The sequence below is a fragment of the Varroa destructor genome, unplaced genomic scaffold (assembly GCF_002443255.2).
Source record: "Varroa destructor unplaced genomic scaffold, Vdes_3.0 BEIS01000004.1, whole genome shotgun sequence".
NCBI lineage: Eukaryota > Metazoa > Arthropoda > Arachnida > Mesostigmata > Varroidae > Varroa > Varroa destructor.
The window spans coordinates 8,850,482-8,868,426 of record NW_019211457.1 but is presented as its reverse complement, the minus strand read 5'-3'; the positions used below and the strand labels follow the sequence as shown (position 1 = coordinate 8,868,426).

General features: G+C 40.5%; 1 protein-coding gene and 1 long non-coding RNA gene across 9 annotated transcripts; both read left to right on the top strand.

Annotated features, from left to right (window-relative positions):
* Positions 1-124: 124 nt before the first annotated feature.
* On the top strand, positions 125-16,338 carry LOC111250344 (uncharacterized). Of its 8 annotated transcripts, none has more exons than XM_022805449.2 (5): positions 125-264; positions 11,968-12,282; positions 14,810-14,892; positions 15,190-15,415; positions 15,705-16,338. In XM_022805449.2, the coding sequence occupies exons 2-5, from the start codon at positions 12,162-12,164 to the stop codon at positions 15,779-15,781; spliced, it is 507 nt and encodes a 168-aa protein (XP_022661184.1). In that variant the 5' UTR covers positions 125-264; positions 11,968-12,161; the 3' UTR covers positions 15,782-16,338. The 8 variants fall into 8 exon arrangements, with proteins under 8 accessions (XP_022661184.1, XP_022661182.1, XP_022661187.1 ...); XM_022805447.2 differs by lacking the exon at positions 125-264 and adding an exon at positions 10,663-10,808; XM_022805452.2 differs by lacking the exon at positions 125-264 and adding an exon at positions 10,852-11,160.
* LOC147755811 (uncharacterized) lies at positions 4,213-6,487 on the top strand. Its single transcript, XR_015327251.1, has 2 exons — positions 4,213-4,549; positions 4,930-6,487. It is a non-coding gene; the product is annotated as an uncharacterized LOC147755811 (long non-coding RNA).
* Positions 16,339-17,945: the final 1,607 nt, after the last annotated feature.

The window sequence follows — 17,945 nt, the reverse complement described above, 5'->3', positions numbered from 1 at the left end:
CACCCTGTGTGAAAGAGCTTGCTCCGGCTGTCTTCGTATGTCTATGCATGCAGTGGGCGTATTTCGAAAACCAAACTGTATGACGCTATGGGGCCGGCTTGTCTTTCGCCAGCGTCCAGTTACAGTTTTTCGAAATTAGCTATCGCAAATAGAAATGTTCAAGTAAAAGCCGATTTTCCTAAACAGCCAAGTTCTCTAATCCGTGAACAGAGACAGTAGAGCCATCGAAGGTTATCAAAACCTGGCGTAATTTCACCATTCAAGGTAAGCAGAGCTAATCCGATATAGAAAAAAAAGCACTACTTTGTAACAGGGTGGGAACCGACACCAAAAATTGCTCAGGTCAGACAAATCTAACTTAATTGAGTCACGCAAAGCATATTATAGATTTTATCTAACAGCTTGCTATTCACTCGAGTCATGCTAAGCGATGGCTTTCGCTCGAGTAAATTAAAACGATCAAATGCACAATTCTTCTTGCTAGACACGCACTCATCTGTCGACCAAAAACGGCCTAGGTTAGTTCGATAACGGATTATGAAGAATCGTTGATATTATGAACTACTTGCACTTCACGGGCAAGCTGATCAGGTACAACTTTTAACATCAGTTAACCCCATTTACCGATCGGTAGTGCTGTTCAGCCAGCCCATCGAGCCGTCAATAAATATTAACAAGGCATAATCGACAAAAGTGATGTCACTATAAGCGATGCTTTCCCTCAGGGGGGCAACTAGTGTCCTTGTCTATACTGGTCTGCATTAGCGTTGCGGGTTGTTTGGTTACTTTGGCTTTTCTCTTAAGCTACAAACCCATAGTAGCTGTGGTCGCAACAGAATACCGGACCGTTGCGGACACAGTTCCGCGAGCTCAAATAACGGCCACTGAGACAGATACGACATAAGACTATATAATAGAAGAAAAAAACAACGATAAAGTTGCTTCACAGGACATCACAAAACGACCAACACTGTCCCCATATTCCAGTGGAGGAAAGAAAGCGAAATAGAAACGGCCGCGTAGTATAAAATATATCTTACACATAGAAAATATGATAATAAACCATCACGAAGTTGGTGTCCGAACGCTGTAAAAAAAATTCGGCCATCACGCTCGAAAACATGACTGGCAAGAAAGATGGTCGATTTCATCTAAAGTGAAGTTTCGGTGATGAACAAAGGAAAGGTTACATACCGATATTCATTTAGCCCTTTATATTAAACGTCGATAGATTTCTGCAAAGTAGGGTAATAAAGTATGATTAGCTCAGAGGGTAGCCGCCAAATCATCATACAAAGGTGCGCTTATTTCTCACTGGCCTGTACTAGCGGCTTCAAGGAAAATATCTAAATAAAAAAAATTGGAATATAAATAAAATCACAGCGAGACGCCTGGAGAGTGGGGGTTCCGATGGCTGAAATATGGTATGCAGAACAACTGTAGTTATTTTTATAACAAAAAGAGCTATTTAGTTCTAATCATTTTTTCTAAACATTTTCTAATCATCACTTTGGCATGATGTCATGGTAAGTGGGGCAATTCTTGAACACAAACAACGTTCCCAAATGGAATCATGTAAGAGTACAACACTGACGTTTTTGGATGATGTGACATCCTCACCGGAACTTGCCCTAACTTTTATTATTATTATTTTCACAGTAACAAAAGCCAAATCTAATTAGAAATCTCAACTAATAGTATAGAGATCACCAGTGGGCTTGTCCTGATGATACCCAACCACCGAAAGCGTCTGATAAACGAGAGAACAGTTACGTCGGTCGCTTGTCTGACGCTCATTCTCTTTCTGAGCCTATGCAAGCAAATAATTTTAGCTCAGCTAGAAGCGTAAAATATAACAGCTACCTTTGTTCCAAAGAAGTACACGCTTAATTTGCCAATATAGAATTACCTTGGTATTTTGGCTGAGAGGAAAAAAGATGTCTTCTAACACTAATCAACGTAAGGTCGATGCGTGCCACGGGTGGGGGAGCCGAGCTGGACGAAGTGTTATGTAGTTACTTTTTGCCATACAGTTTTAACAGTGGTCGCCAAGCCTTGTTTTTGAATCAAAAAACAAACCGTGTGCGTGATAAACGCGCAGCGAATCGTGATGAATTCTGCTCCGTACTACAAAACCTAATACAGTAAACTGGATTCCTTGTTTCTTTCCGCAATAGATAATATTTATTTTGCTTATACTTAGCCTATCGACAGCTAAGGCTCACAGCTGGCGGTAGACACGCAAATATTAAATAGTTATTTTGAGATTTAAATCACCCCTTCGACGCTGTAACCTATAGGATACCATATTGAGTGATTACGGGGAATCGCTGCTCGAGCAAGGCGAACGTCTCAATCTAGTGCATACTGCTGAGTTCTGCCACATTTATGATCTTAGTCGTTCAACAGGTCGGCTAGAATTCCTAGGTGTTCAGCTTTCTTCATGCAGCTCTTCGTTGTGAAGCTTTTATGATAGTCATCCAGGAAACTGGAAATCGCTGCTTACTCGATACATAGCAAAGCTACTGTTCATTTATGGAACCTTAAGAATATACAACTCAAGCCATGCCATGAAAGATATTACTTTTACAAATTTAAGAGAAGACCGATTAACGTTAGCTATTATTCACTACCATAGCAATAAGTAAAAACGTGCCCACTCGACGTTCATATCTTCTTTCGACACGATTCATACCTAGTAATCATGCAGAATTGCCCAGTGATGCATCTATCCGATAGGGATAACCCATAGACAGATTGGGAAAAGTAACGTCGAAAAATTGACAGACAATACGAATAGCAATAATGACACTGCAACTTGTTTCTGCTCTGGATTAAGCCACAATTGCTGCACGCGGTGATTAGTTCCAGCATTTCCGCTGCCAGCCAGTTTAATCATTCTATCATCGAACAGACGTTCTACCTGGGTTCCTTTAAGCTGTTTTAATCCACTGATCCTAAGTCATCTCATTAGAAATCAATGCAGCAATGTCCATTGTTTTACTGCCGAAACTCTTTTTGCAGTGCACGCATTTATATCTGACTATCGTTGATCTATTCCTTGTCTTTGAATCTAGCTGCCAGTAGAGGGTGGGGGCGAGCGTCCATATCTTTGGCTGAGTATTCCTTGCTGCTCGCCCAGTCGTTCGACCGTCTGATCTGCCAGATCTGCCGAGATTGAAACTGTCGCACGGTCACCCTTCAAAGGGTAACCCCCTTCACAGGGAGATCGAAGTCTTTGTGGTGGAAGATGCAATGCCAAAGAAAAAGCTTCTACTTCTATTACTATCATGACAACTACAACAAAAAACAATAATCATGTTGTTTTCACAAGGTCAGTCTTGCATAACTGAGACAGCAGCAACGACAACTGCATGTGCTCAGAAGACGAAGAGCGGCCAAGGACAAAATAGTCATTACACATGAGGTGGCGTCATGGAGGCGGCACGGGCGGACGTCGGCGAGAAGTCGGCGACAGACGTAGCACTGAGCTCATAAATATATCGACGTCGTAGCATTCTTTTGACAAAAAAAATGGCCAAGGAAAGGACGCTATTCCAGTGGTGGATTCGTTTGCTAAATCGCACCCTAATGAAGTTTACCATATTCGATGACCAGTGGAGAGTGGGTCCTGATGAAAGGGAACTAGTAACCACAATGCAGTACACGCACAGCGGGTACCAGAAAATAAATGCGGGTGTGGCCGGGAAATACGAAAAATTCAATTTAGTTTTGTGTAAAAATTTCAAACGCTAGTGGAGGTCGCTAGAAATTGGCCGGAAGAAACCCTCAAAAAGCTGTGGTCATATATTATTAATATATAGCCTAATATTAAAATCCATTATCACGAAAGTGAGGGTCGCTCTTGAAAGGCGTACTGTTTTGGCCTTGTCGACCGAAGCCAACGACGTAAATTCTGGACCGCGCGCAGGTAAAGAGCTGTAAGGAGAAACTGCCTACGAAGGAATAACTTAGATCCTTGCGATGGTTGAGGGGCGTGGCTCTGGTCAAGATCTTTGATCAAAGGGTTGAAAGGCTGGGTGAGGCCAGTTCAAGCAAGGCCAGATGATCATGTTTGGCCGTTGGGGTTCTGCGATGCTTAGACTGCTCCAAAAATGTATATATATATATATATATATATATATATATATCTATACATCTTTGGAGCAGTCTTCTGATCACTCATATATATATATATATATATATATATATATATATATATATATATATATATATATATGAGCGATCAGAACTCAAGTTAATCAGATGTGTTGTTGTAGCTCGAAGGATCAGCTGGCCGCACGTACCACGAGCACTAAGTGCAGGAAAAATCATTTAAAGGCCCGTTAAGTAAATCTGCAAGAATCGGAAGGTGCTAAACGCGTGACGCATCACTATATTACGTCCACAGTGGTCTCCGTTCGATTTATTAAGAATTAATTAAATTTCTAGCAAGAGCTCGTGCTGCCCAGTGAAATATCAAGTGTTTCAACTTGCGCTGGCCACTTATTCAGATTAAAGCCTTTTGGCAACTATGTACTCTACACGGGTAAGTTTTACATTGGATGTCTTATATTGCGAACAATTAAACTAACTAGACGACAGCAGCCAAATACTGAAATTTAAAATCCAATTAAAAGTAATTTTTAAATTATTTTTCCGATGAATATTTGCTCATCATGCTGGTCACGCTTGAGCAGCATAAATAACATTTTGCTCTGAAATAGATCAATCTTAAGTAAACAAAAAAACTGATTACCGAAACATACAGTGTTGTTTTTCATGCAGGTAAGGCTATCTTGTAGTCTATATTTAGGGTTAACGACGCCTACTATTTTATGTCAAATTTTCAGTATGCATTACACACACACACGTTTATGTATATATTAATTTTTTCATCACTGCCTCCCGCTATTTCGTTGTCCTTAGCATTCAGGACGAATCACATCATTCTGTGCCGTCTTTCTCACGCTTATCACCATCAGTGGCTTTCACTCCTCGGTGGAAGCTTTCGGGTACAAGAAGCTGCTTAAATACGGAGCATTAGCTGGGGCATTTGCCGGCCCCTATGGAGGCCTCGGCGGCTTAGGCGGATTTGGCGGTTTTCGATTTGGCGACTTCGGTGGTGGGTACGCGGCCCCGTATGCGTACGGCGGGTACGGATACCCAGGTTATGGGTTCGGCTATTATGGATAGATGTAAAGTGGCACGTAACCTTTATCCTTTAACGCGACCTATAGCAGGACTCACTCGGAAATCGACCTTCAGATTAAAATTGGGGCAAAGCTATTGCGTTGCTGGTGAAGTTAGCGAAGTCTGCGGCACAAAAGAAGTTCATGGAGTACGGTCGCTTCGTGAACGGGTTATTCAACATTTTCACGTGTGCGCCGAGAAAACCCGTGTTTTTTGTAGTCATTTCAACACGTTTAATACTAGTATCTGATACGCGATTTAACTACTAATAAATACACCTGAAATGTATTATAAATAAGATCTACATGAACAGCAGGTGCTGTGATACGTTTACGCTTGTTTAAAGCATGTGCCTTTCAAGGGTGTGTATCGTTTTATTGAACCATTCTAAAGAAGCTCCGCTATTATATGATTCGAGTTCACGAAAACGCAAACATTTCGTTTGTCTGTATTATATTTCTACTAAATTACCGCTATCGATTTACGATGTCACTAGTATCGTCAATGGCTGTAAAACACATTTGTAAATTATTCAGAGGGGTCATTTCGTAATTATTCATCTCAAAATAATGTAAGCCTCTCTTCAAGTTCATTACATTTAAAATAATACTGCGTAATTCTATCGTTTCCGGTGGGTCGAGTACGCTTCGTGAAGCACTCGGTATAGAACCGTAACTAGAACAGACTGTTCGTTAAAAGCTTTTCACCGCTAAAACAAGAATCATCAGCTAAGAGCTGATGATTCTTGTTGGAACTGTGACGGCATACGATCTGTGTCACTAAGGTTCTTTCATTGACTTGTCAAGATGCTCGTTATGGCGTTACGGTAGATAAGAATAACGTCTCTTTCGTTTGCGTCTACCATTGAAATTTTGCAGGATTCTTATGATTTTGAGCTTGAGACTTTGCGGCTCGACTTCTCCGTTTTTATAAATTTACCCATCCAGGCAAAATACGATCGTACATCGAAGACAAAGGACGTGGTCTTCGCAAATACTGCCTGTCAATATGTACAGGCAATAAACTGACTGATAATGACAAATAATCACTCTAAGCTGTATATACAATTTTCTATCAATCTGTTTGATTGTACTGTATCACATATGTGAACGGCAGTAGAATTCTAAATTGTGACTTCACCAATCTGCAGGACGTTAACGGTGAACAGCTTAAAGGGCTACTAAAGGTAAATTCTATAAAAAAAAAAATTAAGATGAAGACTCTCCGTTCCGCACGCAGTTTTACTTAACAGTCGATGGACATATCATCTACAATAAACTACGTTTTCGTCAAATTTGTGGTGATATAGTTAAATTATACATTGATACGGGTAGACTAAATAAATGTTTTAAGATTTACATCCAGCGCTGCATGAGCGTTCCCTCAGATCGCAAAGATGGGCACGAAGCGAGATTCTAAATACAGTAATTCGCTCTTAGCAGGAGATTCTCTAGCTAGAAACAGCCTGAATCCTGTTAGTTCTCTCTACAGCCAGTGTAATTCTCTCTACATTGTTACTGCGATCACGCATAGTGTATATATGCGCCGAAAGCATTGCTGATATATAGATATTCTTAAGTAAACGGTCTCAACCATGCAAAAAAAATTGATATCAATATGGATAAAAAAACTGACAAACAACCAGTCGTCGGTCGAGCCAGTACTGATGAAGGACCCCAATAACACTTCTAGGAGAATGGGCATGTATGATGCATAGATCATTTCCGTCCTCGTTAATTGTCTCCGCTTTCAAATGTTTATTTCGCCCATTGTTAAACATCGTACGTAAATAGTGTAGTATAATAATTAACTTCACCAAGCGATTCGCAAGTACAAGACCGTATCAATCTGCGTTTGCCAAGCCACATTAAGCCCGCTGGTATCCGACGATACCGCCAATTTTTTTTTTTACAGGGCTACCGTCACTCAAATCTGTGCAAGTCACAAGCCCCACTTCGGGCTTCAGACTAAACCATGCCAGCTGGCGAAAAACAACCTCTTCCTTTTACATTTTTGCCAATGGTAAAAAAAGCTATCGAAGCAATTGATAGAATAGCAAGGAACGTCGTCACATGATCCGTGAAGCACAAGCCTTAAGGAATCCGACCAAATGTCTAATACGGTCTGTTCATTTAACCAAACAAAAGTCGTTTTCCAATCTAGTAAACCATTCTTGGGTAATCCTCTCGGCTATTGACTTTTGATACCATTGAGAAACCAACTTTCGGTAACTTACGTCACCAACTTAAGGTCAAAAATAAATGTTTTCCATATCAAATTTAATAGCAACAATGACTAACAACGACATTTATCGTAATCTGCCATGATATTCATGCAAGAAATTAGAGGTCTGGTACTTTCAGGCTGATTACCACACCGTGTTCGTCCTTTGGCATTCGGTCGGTGGCAAAAACGTCTGCGATATATTGGCTTATCGAAAAAATATTGACGATCTCTAAATTGGGGCAAACATTTTTTTTGCATTGTAAAAGAATATTAATAGGCTAGATAGACGTAATTTATATCGATGACTTTCCGGCATTCTTCTAACACGTTACGATCACGTCATTCAGAACTTCTAGGCAAGCAACTGTGACGATGATGATTTTTGCATCTTTCTATTAAAACTGAATGAGGGATATCTTTAAGGGAAATCTAAGGGAAACCTAAACAGATGATAATCTGATGGAAGAAGATCTATGCTATACGGCGAATGAACCAAGATCTCCCAATGAGGCTCTCTTAATTTTTGCCGAATTAATTTTTCTAGAAATGTAAGTGTTCTGACTATATCATGGTAAAAGACGACGCCGCCGCCGCTTCTAGCGCCCTCTAACTCCAGTCGATTGGTTTCAATGGCTTGTTGTGATCTTATTGGTTATTAACAGTAAAGATCTGAATAAACTGTTTTTTGCCGGGCGGCACCAACTTATAATCCACGATCTTCTTCTAGTTTGAGCAAACACATAGCATTGCTGTTCGGGCGTTGCTATAGAACGTAACGCGTGTTCTTTTGTGTCAATTTACACAGTTTTGCTTCATTTTTTTATCACCCGTAGTCAAATATTCTGTATATATATACAGTGAATATAGTGTCCCAGTTCTGTAGAGCTTCGCTATTGAAAATAAGACTAAGTAAATATATTTGCGCCAATTTGTAATGTCACCTAAACACCGAGTTTCTTTTTGCAGCCGGCTTCCTTTACATAATTGAAAACTGTTTGATGGTCTATACTTAGTTCCCCGACGACGTTATGCCCACTCAGGCGACATCTGAGTAACCGTAGCGTCTCTTTGCTTAACTTTCTATATTGTCGACAATTTCATTCACTTTTTTCGTAACTGGCCGACTATTAGGGTAGGTATTTTTTACATGGTTCCTGAATGAAGGCAATAGAACCACCTTTGGGCTGTTTCCTCTGAAAATCCATCTTGACCATAGACTGGGCACCAACAACAATTTTTTTGTAGACCTGAGCAGCACAGGTTTCTGCAAGTGTGAAATAAAGCAAATTTCATTCATCTTCAAAGCGTTGTATCTTGAGTCTGAATAGGAGCGAGATCTCAGCTTTCAGCCACCGCGACATCCAGACACGATCCATAATACCTAACAAATATGCGTCATCTAAAAGGAAAACCGTCAGCGTTTTTCTGATAGGCCAATACTAATAAGTTTTGTGGCAGGTTTCCGTGATGCACTCTCTGTAGATGTTTACATTGTAAGAAAGATCATTTTAATAATGTCTCGCCGTAATCTATATTTCGCAGATTTCGGCCGCTTCTCGCTACGTGCAATGGCTCTATCGCACAGTGGCCTCTTTGGGTACTATACTATAATCAAGCAGGCTTCTTAATTTGACAAAAACTAACGAATCGTCCCTACAGGTAGCTTTGGAAATAGGCAATCAATACCTCGATAGTTGAAGTTCTTAAGACGATCAAGAAGTCAGTTACCCGGATAAGGCTTGTTTAGTCACAGTGAACCTTCTTGAGTAGTAATAAAGGAATTTTACACGCCTATATTGAATGTGTTTCTGAATAATTATAAAGAATAGCGCAAAAGATCGCCCGACCGTCTCGATTGGACAATATAGGATAAAATCATGCTGGAATTCAAAATACTAAACTGGGTTAATTCGAAAATGTTACCTCTACAGAGTACGTAATGAGTGAACTCTAAAATGTCAACCCGCTCCGAGTAGCGGCATGATCTCAGCTACCGTTTCACTTGAATACGGGAAAGTGCTTAAAAGCTCGAACTAGATGTGCGAGACAAATTCTCTAGCTATGTATCGAGTCTTATACAAAGAACGTTCTTAGCATTGTATTAGACTGATGATTCATATTTAAAACTCGAGCCAAACTATCCGGACGCAGAGCCCATTACTTCGGGGCCGCCGTTCGCCGCATGTACATTCTAAATCCATCGTCAAATGAACGGCTACACACAAAACAGAAACATAAGTAGAAAAAAACAACATAAACCGTTACACACAGATTAGTATCCCTTCTCTTCTTATATCGTTACAAACAATAGTCATTTTGTTTTAACTAGTCATACATCTAAAATAGGATAACCAGGCCGGACCTTGGCTTCAGTGAAAAGTACATAGTTAACAAGCCAGTCATTATAAAACGACCGATTGTTAATAAGAAATCATTATCGTTCGCAAGTACTGAATGGGATACGCGAAGCAGTATTTCGAAAAAATTTCGCGCTGCGTTGATTGCACTCCGATGAGGAGGGCATCATATGGAAGCCGAGTGCAATCGTTATAGAGCTCAGTTCGCCCGAAACTTGTCTTGCAGATCTTACTTGCCACTGCCGCGGTATAAGACGGTAAGGGGCTGGCGGGATCTTTGTTATCACTGTTCGAGCAAAAGGCCCCATCGAGACAATGAACCAAGCACTTTGTTCCAAGTAATGTAGTGGGAATCGTCACTTGTTGAAGCGTTTCTAACGTCTGTTGTTTTGTTGTAATTTACTGGACGGCAATGTTGGAGATATTCTGTGCAGATGCTGGACATTCAAATCGGCGAAGGGTCATCGCATTTTTCGCCGAGTCTACATACAAGCCCTCATCCTTTGTCCCCAATAGTAGCAAGTATTTCCCTACCTGACAGACCTAAAACGGCTTTAGGGAACCTTCCCTCTTTGACGTCCACCAAAACCGCTTCATGCACCCGTTGCTTGCGTTGTAACTTCTTCAACATCTCGTAGATATACGTTTGTGCTTGACATTGTGCGACTCCATAGAGGACAACCGACCTTTAACCACTGTCAGTTTCCACCGACGACCTGTAACTAATCTCTAATCGCAATGTTGACAGTGTTGCCAGACATAGTTTGTCGATTGTTATGCCATCCCGGCGGGTCGCAGTCGTTCACTGGACAAGGCGGTGTACGTACATATATATATATAAGTCATTACTGATTCAATTTCACAGAAATAGCGAGGCCGAATGACGCATCGTGTGTCAGATACACATGCAGACAAAAACACCGATCGGCCACAAAGAATCATATAGGGCTGGTCTCAGATCGGTATTGCCATTACTCGTGCCGCGCAGTTGCTAGGAGTGGACATCTTCTCGTAGCGATCGTAGCAGCAGCAGTACGCCGACAACTATTGATATTGTTACCTCTTACCAGCCGCCTTTTTTTTTGCAGGGGAAAGCAATTGATTCTGTTCCACTCTGCGTAGCGCTATTTACTGGCAGACAGACTCACAGTAGTGGCGTTCCCTAATCGCACCGAATAGCGCTAACAGCCACCCAAACAATGAAAAAAAGTGATGCAAACCATTCGTACTGGCTGTGTCTGTCCAACACGAAAAAATAATCAGCCGTTCTGATTCGACGCGATGATCGCTGACTACTAGTAACTAACGCTACGGCTTACGCCGAAAGATCATCTATTGCTGTAAAAGCCGTCCCGTAACCGCTTGCTTATCCACGGCAAAAACGGTGTCGCTTTTTTACTTTTACAATGAACTATAACAGAAAGTCATTGTGATTCCAGCGCAGGGATTAGCGGTGCGATTGAATGCTATAAAGTGACTGCCATCCTGCGGCCATCCTGGTCATCAGACCATAGTTGTATGGGCAGAACAGCAGCGCGTTCTGGCAGAGGAGTGAACACATCCAGGCCGTCCGTCAGCTAAGGGAAGAAAGCAAAAGAGCGATCGTGCGACTAAAACCTTGGAACGGAGTGTCCCAGACAAAAACGTGGCACCGGGAGAGCTTTCGACTGACGCAGGATTTGAAACCATCCCAAAAACTCACTTTAAAATATCACGACTATACCAGTAGCTCACCGCAACGTCCGCATTCAACTGAAGCGTCAGTTATCGGAAAGACGCGGGTACAGGGGCAAGGTTGGTCTTTTGCTCCTCTCCGGAACAGAGCAACGATACTTGCAAAGGATTTACCGTCGTTCCAGAAAACAACGCGGACAATAGAGCCCCGTCGATGAACTGACCGCGCTCGAAGCGAAGCAGAAGCACGCGAGATCCACATTTTCCAACACACGTGCACAGCACAAATATTTGGAAGAAGATTTCGGTCTTCGCGATCTATTGAGCGTATCGCTTGACTGTGAAAGGGCTACGCTGGTTGCTTGAAAGACTGTTCCGCTAATCAAGGAAAAGCAGAGGATAGTAATGTGAACCTGATAAACCACCTGTAAATTACTAACTTAGTCGAACTGTTTGGCTTATTTTAACAGTCATTAGTTGGAAAAGTGTTGTTAAATAGCTTCTTTTTCCGTTATAGGTGAATTGGAATTGAGTAGAGAGGCTACAGCAGGACAGGTGTATTCGCATCTAAGCGGCCCGTAGCGATCCGAAGAAAAGTGCCTCGACGGCGTGGCGCCAGAAAAGCCCTAGAGGAACGAAAATATATCTCAGAAGAATATCTGATTCAATTGTGCCTTTACTGATCGAAAAATCAGTGTGCGTTGGTCAATCATGGTTACAATGACGGCCGCGTTAGCAATGCTATTCACTATAGTGATTGTTCAAGTGATCCAAATTATAGCGAATCCGTTGGAACAAAGCCGAAACGAGACTATGGATCTTTGGAATCTCGGTGAGTTAGTTGATCATTACCTATAGCCACAAATATATAAACAAACTACTATGCAAAAAAGCGCAATATATAATATATTATTTAACGTTACCAAAATATTACAATTAGAACTTAGCTCTATAATAATTGAGTTATTATTCCATTTCGGCCTAATATGTCTACCGTGGCATCACGTGTAAATTCATTTGATTCCAGCTGACTGTATTAATTAGCAACCTAGCGGCACTGTCCTTTACTATTCCATGTTTCTTTACGGCTTTTTCTTTTGGGTCTCTTTCTGGGTTATTCAATTATCTGGATCGCACCAATCAACCTTAATATAATCGTTTCTACGATATCTAAAGTAATAATATAAAGAGGTGGTTATATATATATATATATATATATATTTCATTAAGCAGGCCATAGGTAAATGTTCGCTTTCGCAGCATACGAGCCCCCAAAGCAGCAGCGTGAATAAATATACGCCTGGAAAAGGGTACTTTATCTCTCAAGCCTCAAAATTCATTTAATGAGAACCGATAGCAGGCTTATTCCTTTCCAATAGGCCTGCTGATAGCCCTGTTCCTGTTCAATAAGCATAGTAGTAGGCTCGACAAATCCACATTGGTTCGTCATATTGACAAAAGGGTTACTTCGAGCGAATACGTTTAGCGCCCCCGAATGCTTGGTCAGCAAGAATATCATTGCACTTCCTACCTCGTAGAGTATTCGAAATGGTTCTCACGGCGATAAGTTCGATACCCAAAACGAGATCGCTTCGGCTGCGTCAAATGAACTCGGTATTATCAACACTCGAGTAGGTTCCTTCCAGCTGGTTTTTCTACATCAAACACATAGTTTCAAAGGACCGATCTGCTATTGGCACACGAGATTGCTCGTTAAAGACTTTGTCTTAGCGGCACATAGAATAAGGAATGCTCTACCTGCTCCCCACCGCATCTCGTAGATACAATTTGACATTGTCTTCGGAAGAACGATAACCGTGTGCATGAATGCACCTACATATATAAATCAATATTTATCGGCCTATGAAATCTGCGAGATATCGCCGAGGTCCGACCGGGACGCTGCGGTAATTGCTCGAAATACATTTGTAAATAAGGCATTTGTCGAAAAGCTGAACTCAAACATCAAAGAAAACCCAAGAAAATATATATGCCCATTTCCTAATCTGGTGTTAACCATTTTGCTGTGTTACTTCAACCGTATAAATATGGTGTATACGTAAATGACAACGATTTTTCGTTTCCGTATAGTGGTTGTTTAGAGCCACAGATGGAGGAAAAAGTTTTCTAGCACAAAGACGCGATTGAAAATGGTAAATAGAACAATGTTCAGCAAGCCTCTGTCATTCCTTTTGTCGATCTTGACAAATATAAATAGATGACGGTATGCTCACGTCCAAGTGTCACCTAATGGCATTAAGGCTACAGACGCACTCATCGGACAGTTTAAGTTCTCTACAAGGTAAAATAATCTATAGAAAAGTGCCTTCATAATTAAATACTGATAAACATATAATCGCTTTGTCCATCACTGTTCCTAGTCGAAAGGCGAACGAATAACTAGGATATCTCCTTGCTCCCTACAAGCACTATGTCTTAATATCTTCAGTAATGTCTACTATATTAAGAGTTTAGTGATAACCCTTTTCACCCGTAACCTAATTCCCTTAACAACTAAAGAAGAAACGGTACTGATTAGAGAAATGTGGGGCTGCATTGTAGCTCCTAGCACTTTAGCTCCACGACGAAATTGCACCGTTGGGAGAAGAATGAACTTCCTCATTCTTCTATTTACCATTATTGGTAAGAGACTTATCGGAGGAAACATGCCAAGGCCACCAATACGATCGAGCGGGGACCGCAACGTCGGCAAGGAAAACCCGACGATTTAATGAGAGCGAAGCGGGCGATACGCACCCACAACCAAACCAACAGATGTCCAACGACAGCGACAAGAAATTTTATTCGAACAAATCTCGTATTTGTCTACTGTCGCACAGAAAAGGAACCGAACAAGCTAGATCGGATGTTGTTTCCACTGTTTTTCACGAAGGAGTTCAGCAGCATTAGTCATCACAACGTATACGAGGAGCTGAAAAGACGAAACAGAACGTCAACATGACAGGAAAAATCTTAGCAAATGTAGACGTCTATTTGACTGTTCGGGGATGATGAATCGTGAAGTGTTGAGGCTTTTTAAGCTTTTATCTTCACGTCTTTTTGTGATTTTTGACCAAAAGAGACCGTTTTCGATTGAGGAACGTATCGGTTTATTGTTGCGACTTCGCAGCAAACGGATCACCACTTGTAACTTTAAACTGGCTGTCTTCTTTACCCCGTACTTGGTGACGTGTTTGTTACTTTCGGCAAACTGTTATTACTAGTCCATGTTTTGAAACATAAATCAGCTTGTTGGATCTTCAGGCGTACGTGTGAATCTATAAAAATGCTTCTTCCTTTACAAAATAGGTTAAACATAAAAAGGCTATTATTCAGACGAATTGATCCTCTTGTTTCAGGTGAGCCAGACAACTGCCCTCCATTTCCGAACTGTGCTCCAGGATATACCTGTTGGGTATATCAACATCCCAATAACTGCCCGGTTAGTAGTAAGTTAGACTGCCTCTTTGACATTTAACGAGTGTATTTGCTTACCAACAACGAGATCACTACAACTGCCAATTGATACATATTGTCCTGTTAATGGTGGCTATCGATTCTGTTATACATTTCTTCGGGTAAACACATTCGCTATGGCACACGTACTAGCAATCAAACGAAGTTCAGTGTAGACGTGTTAAGCCTCGTTAATGTAAACGTATGATTTTGAGCCGCGCAATGCGAACGAAACCGTTTGTTTGTTTGTTTGTTTTTATAACATCTTGCCTTTTACATGCAGGTCTGTGAATGTGTCGCTTGCGGTGAGCGGTCCTGTATTCCAAGACCGGGTGAACTTTGCCGGTGGTCAAAGCACTCAAGAAATGCAGCGGAATGTGGAACCTGCTATTGCGAACCCTGTCCAGCATCTCCAACCTCCTGTCAACCCGGATGCCGTCGCGTGGTGTCGCATTCAGGCTGTACTTTCTGCAAATGCCCCCATTTTGAAAAGGAGATCAGCACAAGGCGTACGAATTGTTCACGATAGAAAAATAACGCTTTACTATAATATAGTAGATGATCGATGGTGGGAATAGGTTAAGTGTTACTTATTCGTATAAATTTAAAGCATATTTACTCGTTGAACAATGTTTAATGCTGGGACATTCGCATAACAGCTGCATCATCAGAGTAGGTGACGCTTCCACATGTGTTGATCGTATATTAGAAGCAAATATAAGGTTGAAATGGAGCCTTAAAACCACACTGACATAAACGTTATTTACTAATGTCGTTCACTATTCGTTTTTTCCACAGAGCATGCCAATTCAGATGCCGACGAACGGCCGGTGCAGAAGCCCGAAACTCCTAGACTGAATCCCTATGACCCCTAAGACATCTATTTAATAATATCGCTAACTATATAATAATCGATAATGATGTTTATATATACAGTCATCACTGTTATCATGGTTCTCATCAGTCGCTCTCCGAGCAAAAGACGTTTAAGTCGATGTTCTTTTTTTCTGCCTTAGATTCTGCCGCGTTCATTAAACCACATTGCATTTGATAGATAATTGTTCCTCACAATGATATTCTGAAATCGTAGTATTTACATCGATTGTGTCCGTGTAATGCACGTGCGTGTATAGACGCATCTATGGGTCATGCACCGAGCAACTTGTCGATGTACTGATTCGGGTTCGTTCAAACACGAACGGTTTCTACGAAAAAGCGCCCAGTCGAAATGCGTTTGCGTGTTACGGGTAGCACGAGGTCACCCTACTTTCAAACACGAAGGGAAACCGGATCTGATAAATATCTGCCAAGATTACACAACTAAGTACAAACGCTTACACACAGATGAATAATAAAAAAAAAAAAGGGGTGGCATGACAATTACCAATGAATCGTCATTAATAAATGGTATGAATGGCCTACTTAGCATAAACGCTTGTCTTTCATTCGTTTCATGAATTATTCTTTCAGTACGTTACTTTGCGTATATAGTACAAGAGTTGTTTCTTAAGCATTTGTTATTTAAAAAAAAAAAAAAAAACTAGATAACTTTTAATAAATAAAACTAGATAATTTAATACAATCGAGTCATAGACAAGTAGCAGTTTTCATGATCCAATGGTAAAGTGACACATCCGTTATGTTTTTTTGATGGGCTACAATGATTCAGTCGATGACGTGCAACTACGTGCTGCATATGTTAATTATATATGTTATTATCTGAACATAGGAACATGAGCGAGTAAGTGAGTGAGTTAGCTCAGTGCAGAAAAATTACCACACCGTGATTTTCGACAATAGCTAGACACGTTATCCCTGATTTATATATATATATATATATATGCTGAGTGAGAGAGAGAAGGGGGGGATCTTGGATCTGCTAAGGCTGATAGATGAACAAATTCGTATATTCACTTCCAGTTATTTGTTACAAATAGAAAAGTTCTCCCAGTATATGTAGTTTTTTGCAAAGTTAAATTTAACTATAAAAGTCTTTAATTTATTACATAGATTTCATCTGAGATTTTTTCATATCCAGAAATTAAACCTTGAATAGCTTAGCTAACTCCATTAATCATATCAGTCACATCACAGTGAGTGAAAAGGTAACTTTTGCCTGCTTTGCGCTAAGCATTGTAAGTAAGTAAGTTTGAAAACGCGATTACATTCTTAGGTATATGCCATTGGTGCGAGTTCTTGGATAGATACATACGAGAACACCCGCTGTTAAAGATTTACCACCCCTAATTATAGTGCAAGCCATGCCAATAGGTTAACAACCTACACATATATTTATATGATAATGTATTATAAAGATATGTGTTCATATACAAAGTGAGACATTTCAAAGTCATTCAAGCTTTTCCGGACCGTTTGCTCTAGTAGGCGTGCGTTCATCTGCTATCTCTTCTACCGAAACTGTTAGGTCCTTTTAGAACAAAACAATTAACTCACCATGACGAAAAACCATATGAGTCGTGTTTCCATTTAAGAGAATATCAACTTGTATTCGCTATGAAAAAAAGCTTCCCTCTTGCCTGAAACCAACGGCTTTTAAAAATTCAAGAGTGACCTTTATGGAGCGAACTAGAAGACCTTCAATAAAAAAAAATTAGACTCAAAGGGCCCGATCCAACAAAATGGCTTAAACAGCCTGTTTGAACATGCTCAATTTTTTAGTACAAAAATTAGCCGCCTTTTTCTGTAATGGAATAGCAATTGGAATCGTTTGTATGTAGCGTGTTTGAATAACACCTTAGTGAGTTTATATGTTAGAAGACTATTTACGGGCTGAAGAAGAAGTAGCTTGAAAATGACAAATTAGTTGTCTAAGTCGCTGTGAACAATAGTTATAATAAGTAAACATGGTAGTCAGGAATAAAGCTCACATGTAAGAAATGTTTTGAAATAGCTTTTTTTGCTTAAATACAGTCTCAGCGGTAATCTCCAAGAAAAATCCTGCATTTAGATATCTCACCCTATAAAATAATTATGTTATGTCTTACATTGGCGACCTTTTTGACACTCTCTACTATATAT

Coding starts and splice junctions, on each gene's coding strand:
- LOC111250344 (XM_086988274.1), top strand. CDS start 14,459: ATGATGAATCGTGAAGTGTTGAGGCTTTTTAAGCTTTTATCTTCACGT. Junction 14,893..15,189: donor AACATCCCAATAACTGCCCG/GTTAGTAGTAAG, acceptor TTTTACATGCAG/GTCTGTGAATGTGTCGCTTG. Junction 15,416..15,704: donor AAAGGAGATCAGCACAAGGC/GTACGAATTGTT, acceptor TTTTTTCCACAG/AGCATGCCAATTCAGATGCC.